The sequence below is a fragment of the Beta vulgaris genome, chromosome 2 (assembly GCF_026745355.1).
Source record: "Beta vulgaris subsp. vulgaris cultivar EL10 chromosome 2, EL10.2, whole genome shotgun sequence".
NCBI lineage: Eukaryota > Viridiplantae > Streptophyta > Magnoliopsida > Caryophyllales > Amaranthaceae > Beta > Beta vulgaris.
Genome location: NC_079203.1, coordinates 15,339,654 through 15,352,763, shown reverse-complemented (window position 1 = coordinate 15,352,763; position 13,110 = coordinate 15,339,654). Strand labels below are relative to the sequence as shown.

At 36.9% G+C, this 13,110-nt stretch overlaps 1 protein-coding gene across 1 annotated transcript; it reads left to right on the top strand.

The window, feature by feature from the left end:
* The first annotated feature begins 3,686 nt into the window (after nucleotides 1-3,686).
* LOC130590576 (uncharacterized) lies at nucleotides 3,687-4,866 on the top strand. The gene is made up of 2 exons (XM_057393076.1): nucleotides 3,687-4,415; nucleotides 4,490-4,866. Exons 1-2 carry the CDS (start codon nucleotides 3,695-3,697, stop codon nucleotides 4,492-4,494), a joined length of 726 nt encoding a protein of 241 aa, XP_057249059.1. The 5' UTR covers nucleotides 3,687-3,694; the 3' UTR covers nucleotides 4,495-4,866.
* Nucleotides 4,867-13,110: the final 8,244 nt, after the last annotated feature.

The window sequence follows — 13,110 nt, the reverse complement described above, 5'->3', positions numbered from 1 at the left end:
GCTATGGGTATACCCAGAACCTGTTTATGAACCTGTTTTGACACCACTAGGTGTAGGAGCATCCGAGCATTATGTTGGTCATGGCCCATGGGTATGGCTGACCAAAAGACCCATCCAGACCGAAATTTGGATTGAATCGAATTAAAAATTCCGGTCTGACTCGGTCCAAAGAAAACGTTGATTTTGGGTTTTCGGTTTGGTTTGGATAAAAATCGGAATTGCCGGTACGGACCGGAAACCCGATTTTAATAAGAAAAATTGAGTAAAATGGGAAAAGTAAAAAGAGGCTGCAGACATGAGACATTGAAACCCTAATTTCTGAACATTCAGTCTTACTCTCCCACTCCTCTCTCTCCCTCTCTTCCTCTCACTCTTTCCCACTCTTTTCGTCACTGACACCACGAACTCCGGTGGAAATTCTTCCGGCAAGGTTACTGAATTCCGGTTTCCTCAAGTGAATTTGGTGAGTTAGTTTTCATGTATTTTTTTTTATTTCTAAATTTCCTTTTTGTTCAAATCGTTGTAGATGATATGTTCCTTTTTTCGTTTGAATTGTTATAGCTTATAGTAGATGATGAGTTTGACATCTATTACTTTTTTGCTTAATTCTGCCTCTTTCCGACAATAGCTAGTTATTAACTTTCCACTTGTTATCTACTAAACGAAGTTCAAATTTTGTAGGGACACTAAATCCATATTTCGTTCATTATAATTTTTAAAAAAGTAAACTTCAAAAAAAATACTTTTTAAATAGTAACAAATATACGAGTTTTATCCCTAGTGAATCAGTGATTAATATTTTAGCTTTTACATGTATTGCTATACTATGCTCTATTGGGCTATACTAAACGTTTTATTTTAAAAAAAATTAAAAAAAAAATACAAAACAGGTTCAAAATCGGAGTGGACCGGAATCGAAACAGGTTTGATCCAGGTCCAAAGATCTGCCCAATTCCGATCCACCGGTCTAGCCGGTTTCGGTCCGAACCTGGACCGGTTCACAGCCCTAGTCATGGGGTCGCAAAAGCAATACAATCCTCCTATGAGTCCGTTGATGAAGAGACAATCTCACAATACCATCCTCTTATGAGTCCGTTTTTTGAAGAGACAGTTTCACGACACAATCCTCCTATGATGTTAGTGTTAACGTAAGACCAGCTAATGTCATACTGACATCATTCGCGTGCATCAAACCAACAACAAGAGTAATTAAGCACTTGAACCTATTAGTTGTGCTAGCTTTATATTACTTCTAGATGAATTAGTTAAGCACTGAATTATATTAGTTTAGCGTTGACATATATATTAGTTAAGTGTTGAAATGTATTAGTTATATCATAGAAACCAGATTATTAACACATTTCATTGGTCCTAATTTTAGTATCATGCATAAATCATTCTCATTTTTGCATTAGTTATGCCAACCTCAAATAACCAATGCAAAAACAATGTTAACTAATGCATACAATAAATAAAACTAATGACCTTCAAATCATAACTATTGACTACCGACAATTATCAACCCTAGAATCATATAATTGTTAACAAAATATCAAAACTATAATCATAAAACAATGCATAATTGTTACTCGAAAAATTAATAAATAATTACTCATATGATATAATTATAACGGTCTAGTTATTTTCCAGATCCGTAACTATTAACTAGAAAACCGAAACTAAAAATCAAAAAGTCATAACTAATATAAAAAATAATAGTAACTATTTACCAAAATATTGTTACTATTTATCAGAAAACAATAACTATAGTCAGAATCATAATTATCAACCATAAAACATAATTATTAACCACAATTCATCACTACTCTTTCCATCCCTGAATGGTATGAGCACTTTTCTTGTATGTTTGTCCCAAATTAGTTTGAACCCTTTCAATTTTGTTATGGTCCCACTTTATTATTTCTTTTACACTCCACTTTGGCCCACACTCTACCATTTATCAATAAAAAGTTACCCAACTTTCTCTTTTCTATAATAAGAAATACCCGACTAACTCCTTTCACATCTACTATTTAAATAAAATAATATTTGATTACCACACTACAACTTATCACCTTAAAATACGTGTCCCAATAAGTGTTCAAAGCTTTTTGGGACGAAGGGAGTAATAACATAAAAATTGTTAACTATCTATCCAAATTTCATAACTATTAAGCAAAAGCCAATTATGAATATGAAAACCATAACTAAGAGCCAATAATATCTAACTATTTATTAAAATTCCTTAACTAACTGGAAAACTATAACTATAACTTGAAAATGACAAAATCAACCCCAAAAATTCACCATTCACACGAAAATTAATTCATCATCCGAAAATTCAAGCATTGAACCCACTAACCAACCCCACCTCTCACACTAAAATCAATCCATATGACTTAGAAACCACCACCTGAACACTAATAAAACCAATCCACCACACCACAATGAAACACACCATACATCTTCTAGTAACTAAAGCTCGAACGTAAAAAAACATGTGATAGTGAGATTTAAATTAATTACCTTTTCATATCTTCAATTACATGATCTTAATTTAAAATGTTTGTTTATGAGTTTCATTTTCTTCAACTAAGAATACTTCGTGAATGAGGGTAATGTAACAGAGCTTTTGCGAATTTTAAGAGTTGGGTTGAACTTAGAAAAACATGAATTGAAAAGGGTATTTTTTTTAGAAGAAGAACAACTACTAGTCTCAAATTAGGTGGGAAATGAGGAGAGAAAGTGAAGAGAATTATAAAAAGTAAAATGACGGGAAGAAGATAAGAGGAGCCATGCCCGAGATGTGTTGGAACATTTATAGGGTAATGGGTTTGAAACTCATATGGGTACATACTAGAAGAGGAGGAGGTCTAGTATGCAAAAGATTATAGTTCATCAAGTGGTAAAACGCATTGATAAACCAAGGGAGACAGAAGACTGACCGCGAGTCGCGACCAGTGGCCCGTCGCGAGTCGCGACAGGCGTCGCGGGTCGCGACCAGCGCCTCGCGACTCGCGAGCTTCTTCGCGAGTCGCGACGCGTCTTCTGCCTTGGAATGCAAAAAGATGCCTTGACGGTTTTATATCCGTTGTGATGTTTTGCTGATCATTTTAATGACTTTTAAGGTCCTTAAATCAGTAGATTAAAGGCCTTTGATGAGTGATTAAGATGGGGGTTATGTGATTAACCACTCTAGTCAATGAAAGGTTGTTTATGCTTATATAACCTTTGGATTCCTATGAGTGAGGGTTAGAAGAAAAATCAGATTTTCTATCTCTCAAATACTTCTTGCTTTGCTTAAGAAAACTTGCAATCTTCTCTTGAGTGTTCTTCACAAACACAAAAACACAAGTTCTTGTTGATTCACTTAGAAGATCATCTAAGTGGATTGTTTCTCTCCATTGTATCTCATTAGTTATTTCGTGTTAACCCGGTGATCCTAGAGGGGCGAAATTAAACTAATAGGAAAGCGTAGTTTCCGTGCCTTGGAGTGGATATCCGGTTCTCTCATTGATCACATCTAACAATCTATTAGTTTAATTTTCCTTTCTTTTCGGATATGGCTCAATCACTCAAGGACATGACTATGAACTTCCAAAAGTTGGATAAGTTTGGGGGGTGGGCTATCGAGGTGGCAAAAGAAGATGCACTTCTTGTTGACCCTTGAATGTGTGTATTTTTATCAACTCCTATGCCACCACTCCCGGAAGATGGAGAGGAAGAGCCTCTTGAGACTACTAGGAAGAGGATAAAGTGGGAGAATGATGACTACATTTGTCGTGGTCATATTCTCAACTCTCTCACCGACCCGTTGTTTGATCTCTACCAAAATGTGGAGAGTGCAAAGGAACTTTGGGATGCTCTTGAGGCCAAGTACATTTCGGAAGATGCTTCAAGTAAGAAATTCCTTGTTAGTAATTTTAATTCTTTTAAAATGACTAATGATCGGCCTATTATGGAGCAATTCCATGAGGTTCATCATATTTTGAACCAAATAAGATCACATGGTATGGTGATGGATGAGGCAATTGCGGTTGCCTCAATCATTGACAAATTACCAAATTCTTGGAAAGATACAAAACATCTTTTAAAACATAAAAAGGAAGACATGTCCATGGAGCAATTAGGAACTCATCTTCGTATTGAAGAGGGGATCCGGGCTCAAGATGGGGTTAAGGATACTACTCCTAGTATTCCTAAATCTACCGTTAATTTGGTAGAGGTTGGTGGGTCTAGTAAGACCAAGAAATCCAACAACAACAACAACAACAATAACAAAACCAATGTTGCAAACAAGAAGAGGAAGACCCTCTCTTGTTGGATATGCAATGGTCCTCATCTTAAGAGGGATTGTCCTTCTAACAACAAGAAGAAGACAAAGAACACACAACCTAGTGTTGTTCAAAACCAAGGTAACAATGCACATGTTAATGTAATTGAAGAAATGCATTTTGTTGCTATGATTTCTGAAATTATGTGTGTGCAGGTTGATGATTCTTGGTGGATAGATTCGGGAGCCTCTAGACATGTGTGCAATAACAAGGATTTCTTCAAGTCTTTGAAAGATTTGGATGATGGTCCAATCTTGTATATGGGGAATGATTCTACGGTAAAGGCTAGAGGCATAGGCCAAGTAGAATTGTTGTTAACCTCGGGAAAGACTTTAACTCTCCGGGATGTTGTGTATGTACCGGAAGTTAGGAAGAATCTTGTGTCAGGAGGTCTCTTGAATAAGTATGGTTTTAAAGTTGTTTTTGAGTCGGATAAATTTGTACTTTCCAAGGGTGGTATTTTTGTTGGACAAGGTTTCTTTTGTAATGGAATGTTTAAATTTAGTATTGATAATAAAATTGGTACTAGTTCTATTTACATGCTTGATGTTTCTTCTCTATGGCACAATCGTTTATGTCATGTGAATTATCGTAGATTATATGACATGTCTAAAATGGGGTTGATACCTCCTTTCGATTTAAAGTTAGAGAAGTGTCACACTTGCGTGCTAAATAAAATTACAAAAAATCCTTATCCTAGTGTGACTAGACAAACGGTATTGCTTGAATTGGTGCATAGTGACTTGTGTGACTTTCATAGTTCACCTTCTTTAGGAAAAAAATATGTTGTAACTTTTATTGATGATTTTTCAAGGTTTTGTTACATATATTTATTATTTACTAAAGATGAAGCACTAGAAAAGTTTAAGACCTTTAAAATCGAAGTGGAACTCCAACTTAATCAAAAGATTAAAAGACTTCGAACGGATAGGGGTGGTGAATATTATAATCCAAGTTATTTTAGTTCCATTGGTGTAATTCATGAAACAACCGCCCCATACTCACCTCAAAGTAATGGTATAGCGGAAAGGAAAAATAGGGTCCTAAAAGAAATGGTTAATACCATGCTTTCTAATTCGGGTCTTAATGACGGTTTTTGGGGTGATGCAATTTTAACTGCATGTTACATTTTAAATCGAGTTCCTAATAAAAGGAATAAGACTACCCCTTATGAACTTTGGTGTAATAAAAAGCCTAATCTCAATTACCTTAAGGTATGGGGTTGTAGGGCAATTGTCAAATTGACGGAACCTAAAAGGAAAACTTTAGGTGAAAAAGGAATTGATTGCATTTTTATAGGCTATGCGGTACATAGCAAAGCCTATAGGTTTTATGTCATTGAGCCCAATGACTTTGTCTCTATTCACTCCGTGATAGAGTCAAGGGATGCAATATTTGATGAGACTAGATTCTCATCGATTCCAAGACCAAAGGACATGATACCTAGTACTAGTTCCAATGTTGTAGATGACATTTCAAATGATCATGATACTACAACACCGGAAATTAGGAAAAGTAAAGAATTAGAAAAGAGAAATCTTTTGGACCGGATTTTCAACTATATTTAGTTGAAGGGTCAAGGGAGTCAATTTCGACTCAAATTTCATATTGTTACAATATGGAGGAGGATCCTAGGTCCTTTGATGAGGCTATGAAGTCTCATGATTCTGCTTTCTGGAAAGAGGCAGTGAATGATGAAATGGATTCTATAATGGGTAATCACACTTGGATTTTAGCTAATTTACCTCCCGGTTGCAAACCCCTAGGTTGTAAATGGATTTTTGTAAGGAAAAAGAAAATCGATGGAACCATACTAAAACATAAGGCCCGGTTAGTGGTCCAAGGTTTTAGGCAAAGATATGGTATCGATTACTTTGATACTTATGCTCCAGTAGCTAGAATAGCTACTATTAGACTATTGATAGCATTAGCTGCGATTCATGGTCTAGTAATTCACCAAATGGATGTAAATTCTTAATGGTGAATTGGAGCAGGAAGTGTACATGAATCAACCTGAAGGGTTTGTGGTTAAAGGTCAAGAAACTAAAGTTTGCAAATTAGTTAGATCTTTGTATGGTCTTAAACAAGCACCTAAGCAATGGCATCAAAAATTTGATGAAGTTGTGTTGTCTAGTGGGTTCAAAATAAATCAGTCCGATAAGTGTGTATATAGCAAATTTGATAATAACGGTAAAGGAGTTATAATTTGCTTATATGTTGATGATATGCTTATTTTTGGGACTGATTTGGAACAAGTGGAAAAGACCAAAGTCTTCCTTTCCTCTAGCTTCTCCATGAAAGATTTGGGTGAAGCGGATGTTATTCTAGGTATTAGAATAATAAGAGGGAAAGGGTCGTTTTCTTTATCACAATCTCATTATATTGAGAAAGTGGTCAAGAGGTATAATGAGTCAAATTCGACTCATTTTGCTACTCCTATGGATCCTAGTATTCACTTGGTTCCGAGTAGTGGTACTCCAATTTCACAATTGGAGTATGCAAGCTTAATTGGAAGCTTGATGTATGCTATGACTAGCACTCGGCCGGATATAGCCTTTGCTATTGGCAAGCTCAGTAGGTATACTAGTAATCCTAGTATGTTGCATTGGCAAGCATTGAGAAGAGTGTTAAGGTACTTGAATAAGACCTTGGATTATGTCATAACATACAATAGAGAACCTTCTATCTTAGAAGGTTACTCGGATGCTAGTTGGATTTCGAATAAGGAAGATTATTCATCCACTAGTGGTTGGGTGTTTCTTCTTGGAGGAGGTGCCATTTCATGGGCATCCAAGAAGCAAACATGTATAACGGATTCCACTATGGCATCGGAATTCATTGCTTTGGCTTCTTGTTGCCAAGAAGCGGAATGGCTAAGGAATGTGTTGAGTGAGGTGGACTTATGGGTGAAACCAATGTCACCTCTTGCTATCCATTGTGATAGTGCATCAACCATAGCTAAAGCATATAGTGAAGTCTACAATGGCAAGTCAAGGCACATTGGAGTTAGACATAGCTATGTGCGGGAAATGATAAGGAATAGTTGTATAACTATTAATTTTGTTCGGTCTAGTTTGAACTTGGCGGATACGTTTACAAAACCGTTGTCAAGGGAACTAGTGAACAAAATGAACAAAGGGATGGGTCTTAAGCCTATTGATCAACCTATGGTGAAGGAAAACTCTATTTGATGTCTAATACAACGTTAGATCTCAAATTCAAGGAGGATAGTACTTCTCTAAGAGGTTGGGAGCACTTGTTTATATATCATCGTTAGTGCTGTTGCTACAATGATAAAGAGGTTGAATTTTATTCTTAATAAATCTTTGATAAGGTGCTCAATTGTAGGAGCATGTCGGAAAGATTTACCTATGTAAGCTAGAAGTTTGGCCGCTTCATCAAGTCTTAGGCTTGACTTGGAATGCTTATGAATGGATATGGACACCAAGGCTTCATAGGTGTCGGAGGTTTTAAGAACCTAGTTTATGTTTGTGTGTATTAGTAACTTCAATAATTTGTAATGGTTATATGATTCAAAGCTTTGTCTATCATTATGATCTAAATTATTGTAAAGATTACTTTTACTAAATGGAAATTCAATCGTTAGATATTTCCATGATGCATGAACATGGTGTTTGCGATTTATAGCAAGTTGAAAAACTTTTCAACATTACCCTATAAATGGGAGGAGGATTGTTGGAACATTTATAGGGTAATGGTTTGAAACTCATAGGGTATGTACTAGAAGAGGAGGAGGTCTAGTATGCAAAAGCTAGAGTGCATCAAGTGGAAAACGCATTGATAAACCAAGGGAGACAGAAGACTGGCCGAGTCGCGACAACCGTCGCGAGTCGCGACCAGTGGCCCGTCGCGGGTCGCGACCAGCGCCTCGCGACTCGCGAGCTTCTTCGCGAGTCGCGACGCGTCTTCTGCCTTGGAATGCGAAAAGATGCCTTGACGGTTTTATATCCGTTGTGATGTTTTGCTGATCATTTTAATGACTTTTAAGGTCCTTAAATCAGTAGATTAAAGGCCTTTGATAGTGATTAAGATGGGGGTTATGTGATTAACACTCTAGTCAATGAAAGGTTGTTTATGCTTATATAACCTTGGATTCCTATGAGTGAGGGGTTAGAAGAAAATCAGATTTTTCTATACTCTCAAATACTTCTTGCTTTGCTTAAGAGAAACCTTGCAATCTTCTCTTGAGTGTTCTTCACAAACACAAAACACAAGTTCTTGTTGATTCACTTAGAAGATCATCTAAGTGTATTGTCTCTCCATTGTATCTCATTAGTTATTTCGTGTAACCCGGTGATCCTAGAGGGGAGAAATTAAACTAATAGGAAAGCGTAGTTTTCGTGCCTTGGAGTGGGATATCCGGTTCTCTCATTGATCACATCTAACAAGATGAAGGTGTCGACATTGTTAGCGTAATGAATTGGTATGTTGATTTCACAATAAGCTTGAAGTAACACCGTCTTTTTGAATAATTTGTGTCCTCCTATAGATAGCTTAAATATTCTATTTGATATAAGAAGGTTTAGGATGAGATTGACAATTTCATCAATTGTTTAATCAAATATCTAAACATGTTTACTAGTTTAAGGAAACCCCCAAAATCAAAACTTCCTTAAATCTGTTTAATAATTTATATAACTAAGCGAGTTTAGTTGAGGTCCAAAAAGTGAATCCAAAAAATTATATCTTTGTTTGGTGCAAAAGAGGGCATAAGCCTCAAGGAATAATAATAATAAAAAATATAAATCTATATATATATATATATATATATATATATATATATATATATATATATATATATATATATATATATATATATATATATATATATATATATATATATATATATATATATTATATATATATATATATATATATATATATATATATTGTATATAATATATTACTGCTTGTTTGGTTGCAATACAAATTATTTTCTCACAAGAATTTAAAAATTGTGTTAATTTAATTTGCTTTTGAGATTCCTATGAATTAGTCTAAGTTGTTTGGTATTCATATGAAAAGTTAAGGTCCTGTTCTATTTGATCGGGAGAAATTGAACTGAACTCAACATAAGCGGACCCAACTGAAATGAACTGAATTAAAATAATAATTAATTCTAATTATTATTATTATTATGAAAACAATAATTATTCTTAATTTTTAATATTATAATAATAATAATACTTACAATAATAATCATTATTATTATAATAACAATTATAATTATAATATTATGACTAATAATAGTAATACTTATAATTATAATAATAATAGCAATTATTATTATTATTATTATATTAATAATAATAACTATTGTAGTCTAAATAATCAAAGGCTCACAAGGAGACACGTGGACGGTGGACCAATAAGGAGCATCCACATGTCCCATCAAAAGAAGCAAAAAAGGTGGTCCATTTTATGGGTTTTTACCGATTAAGGAATAAAGCCCACTTTTGGCCTGAAGGAATATTCATGGCCCAAATCCCAAAAAACGGCTGCATATGCTTGGCTGATGCTCAGTGTCAATCATTGCCTACCACGTGTCACGATCTAATTGCCTGGCCAATCAGGAGCCTTATTTTAGGGTGACCTCAAATGACAACATTCAGACTCCAAACACTATAAATAGTCCCCTTGAAATCAGGAGAAAGGTAACTCATTGAACAGTGTGCCCTTACTTTGTTAAAATAAGTCACTTTCTCTCTCTATCTCTAATTTCCCTTTTCACTCCTGTTATCTGACTTAAGGTTCGGAGGGAGAACCACCACCCAAACATCCCGGGTTGGTTCCTTTTTCTGTAGGTTTGAGAACGGAGCTCAGGTTTGGATTACAAGATTTGAACATTGTTGCACAAGAACATTTTGAAGGATAAGAGGTTACTTGTCAGCCAAGGAGACCAAACATTTGGAGCAGCCTGTGGGGAGACGCAACGATGACTGATTGTCACTCGTCCAATGTGGCAAGAAATCGAAGTTTTCAGATTCGAGTAGAAGATACTGTAGATGATGAGAAACCACCTCGAGGAAGGGATAACCCACCGTCCATGGTTAATGTTCCTGGTCAGAGCCATGTACCTGTTATCCAGGAAAATCTTGAACGACAAGTGACTGATACTCATTTGAAGAACGTCTTAAATGACTTCCATATAAAGATGCCAATAGTCGTCTAAGAACAGATCAAGAATAATTTGCTGTTTTTCCAAGTAACTCCAGATCCAACGGCTAACAATCCAGTTCCTCTTCGAGGACGATCTCCGGAGAATCGTCAGGGTCCAAGTTGACCTGCTCGTTAGGAACCCTCTAGGAGGACAACCAGAGAAAAGCAACCAGAAGGTAGTGATCAACGAAGGAAGGTGGACTAGAACTTGGTGGTTAGGACCCAGGAAGAGGCTCGTCCGAATGGACATCAAATGAAAATAGATCCCCGTGAGTACTTGGAGGCGAAGAAAGTTGCTGTATTACAATGGTCGACCATAGAGCCTACACCGAATTTAAGAGATCTCCCCTTTGAGGATACTGTCTAGAACAGAAGGAAGAAGTTTGGGGCCATTCTCTTGTTCGTCCAAGACAAGAGAAAATAGTATTGTAGCCAATGGTTTATCGGCTTGCAGCCCCTGCAAACACCTCATCCAATCATGTGTTGAAAGAATATCACAAGGAGTTCATTCCTGTTGAGGGACAGCTAGGAGCCCTCTAGATCAACTGGCCAACCCCCTTTTCGACTAGGATCATGGAAGTCACCCCTTCCCAAAGGTTAAACTCTAAAAACATAGAGCCATTTGATAGAATGACTGATCCAAATGATCATCTCTCCGCTTATAAGCATCAGATGTACGTCCAACAGTAGATGATGTTACTTGGTGCAAGAACTTCGTGACCACTCTAAAGGGATTAGCTCATTGGTATAACAATCTCCCCCCTAATTCAGGTAGCAATTTTACTGAACTTAGTTATCTTTTCACTAGCCATTTTGTCTCCAATCGGCAAGAACATACGACAAGCATGCACTTGGGAAAGGTCGTCCAAGGACCAAAAGAAGCCCTTCGAAGTTTTGTTGAGAGATTCAATCTAGAAACCTTGCAGATTCAAGATATTAATGTCGGTGTGGTATACGAAGCCTTCATCAGGGGGATACGCACAGGAAGTTTAAAGTTTGATCTTGTGAAGAATAAAATCACCACCCTTAGAGAAGCCTTAAAGGAGGCAAAAGCATTCATACATGCCATGGAACTTTGTGCTAAGGCCAAGTATCCTAAGTCCAAGAAGCTTGAAGAGGTGGCTCAGGTAAAAAAGAGAAATCCTAAGAAGGTTGAGACTTAGGCCATAACCTCCACAACCACTTCCTCCGACAAGGAAAGAGGAAAGAATATGAATCTTCAGCTGATCCCATAGAATTTGGCAAAGATCAATACTCCATTCTTATGGAGATAAAGGATTAGTAAGAGCTTAAAGCTTCAGGTGAGATGAAGACTCCTTACAGGAATAGAGACAAGATCAAGTACTGTAATTTTCACAAGGAGTGTGGTCATGAAACCAACGAATGTAAGCACCTTAAGAGGGATTTGAAGGATTTAGCCCGGAAAGTTGAATTCATACTTACCTCAAGGGAAGGATGATCGTCAGAGCAAGAAGAAAGACAGTGAAATAAAGCACTGACGAGGATGTTGCTCTTGTCATCTCAGGTGGGTTTGTAGCAGCAGGACCAACCAACTGGGGGCATAAAAACTATCTCAGGGAGCTCGGCCAAATTTTGCTAACTGATCAGACAAGGCCGAGCCCTTCCCAAAGGTAGTAGTCAGTGAGTAAGATCGGGGGAGGCTGAAAACTCCGTACGACGACCCCTTTTGTGGAGATGATAATAGCAAATTTAAGAGCAAGAAGAATTTTATTTGACATAGGAATTAAGCTCGATGGACATCATTAGTACAAATTGCTTGTCTAGATTGAAGTTTAATGAGAAAAACTTGGTCCCTGTACACCACCCAATCATTGGGTTTAGGGGAGGAGTTATCCACCCTATGGGGACAATCACTTTGCCAGTATGAGTAGGAGAGAAGCATGTCTCCCAGAATTTGTTCATCAACATCCTGGTCATCCGAGACTTGACAGCTTCTAATGTCATTCTTGGACGAACAACTCTGAATCATGTTAAAGCAGTGATAATTACTCATCTTATGCTCATGAAGTTTAAATGTGATGGTGGTCAAATTGGTACCTTGTATGGAGACCAGTAGGCGGCCAGAGAGTGTTACCTAACGACTTTGAAACCATCATCTTGGAAAGCAGAGAAGCAGGACCAAACAAAGGTCACTTGCAAAGGAAAAACGACCAAAATGGTGAAAGACAAGGTGGCCTCGTTGAGAATGACCATTGAGAGTCCTAAGACGCATGTTGCTCCCTCAAGTATTATGTCAGAAAACATTCCTAGCAAGAAAAGCAAGTATGTGGTCGTCAAAGAAAAACCTCCCTCATTTGAGGAAGTAATGGCCATCATGGGCGTGACCCTTGAAAATCCAGAGCTTATGGAGGTCCCAGAGGACATTTGTTTAGATGAGGCTCGTCAAGTAAGAACCTTGAAGATTGGATCTTCTATGACCCTTGAGTTGAGGGGCATTTTGATAAATTTTCTCAAAGAATTTCAAGATGTGTTTGCCTATAGTATTAAAGAGATGCCTGGAATTGATCTAGAGATAGCCGTTCACAGGCTAAATGTTGATCTGAGCTCAAAACTAGTTCGTCAAAAGAAGAGACAT

What these genes read in the sequence shown, in the direction of transcription:
- LOC130590576 (XM_057393076.1), top strand. Translation starts at nt 3,695, where the DNA reads ATGCCACCACTCCCGGAAGATGGAGAGGAAGAGCCTCTTGAGACTACT.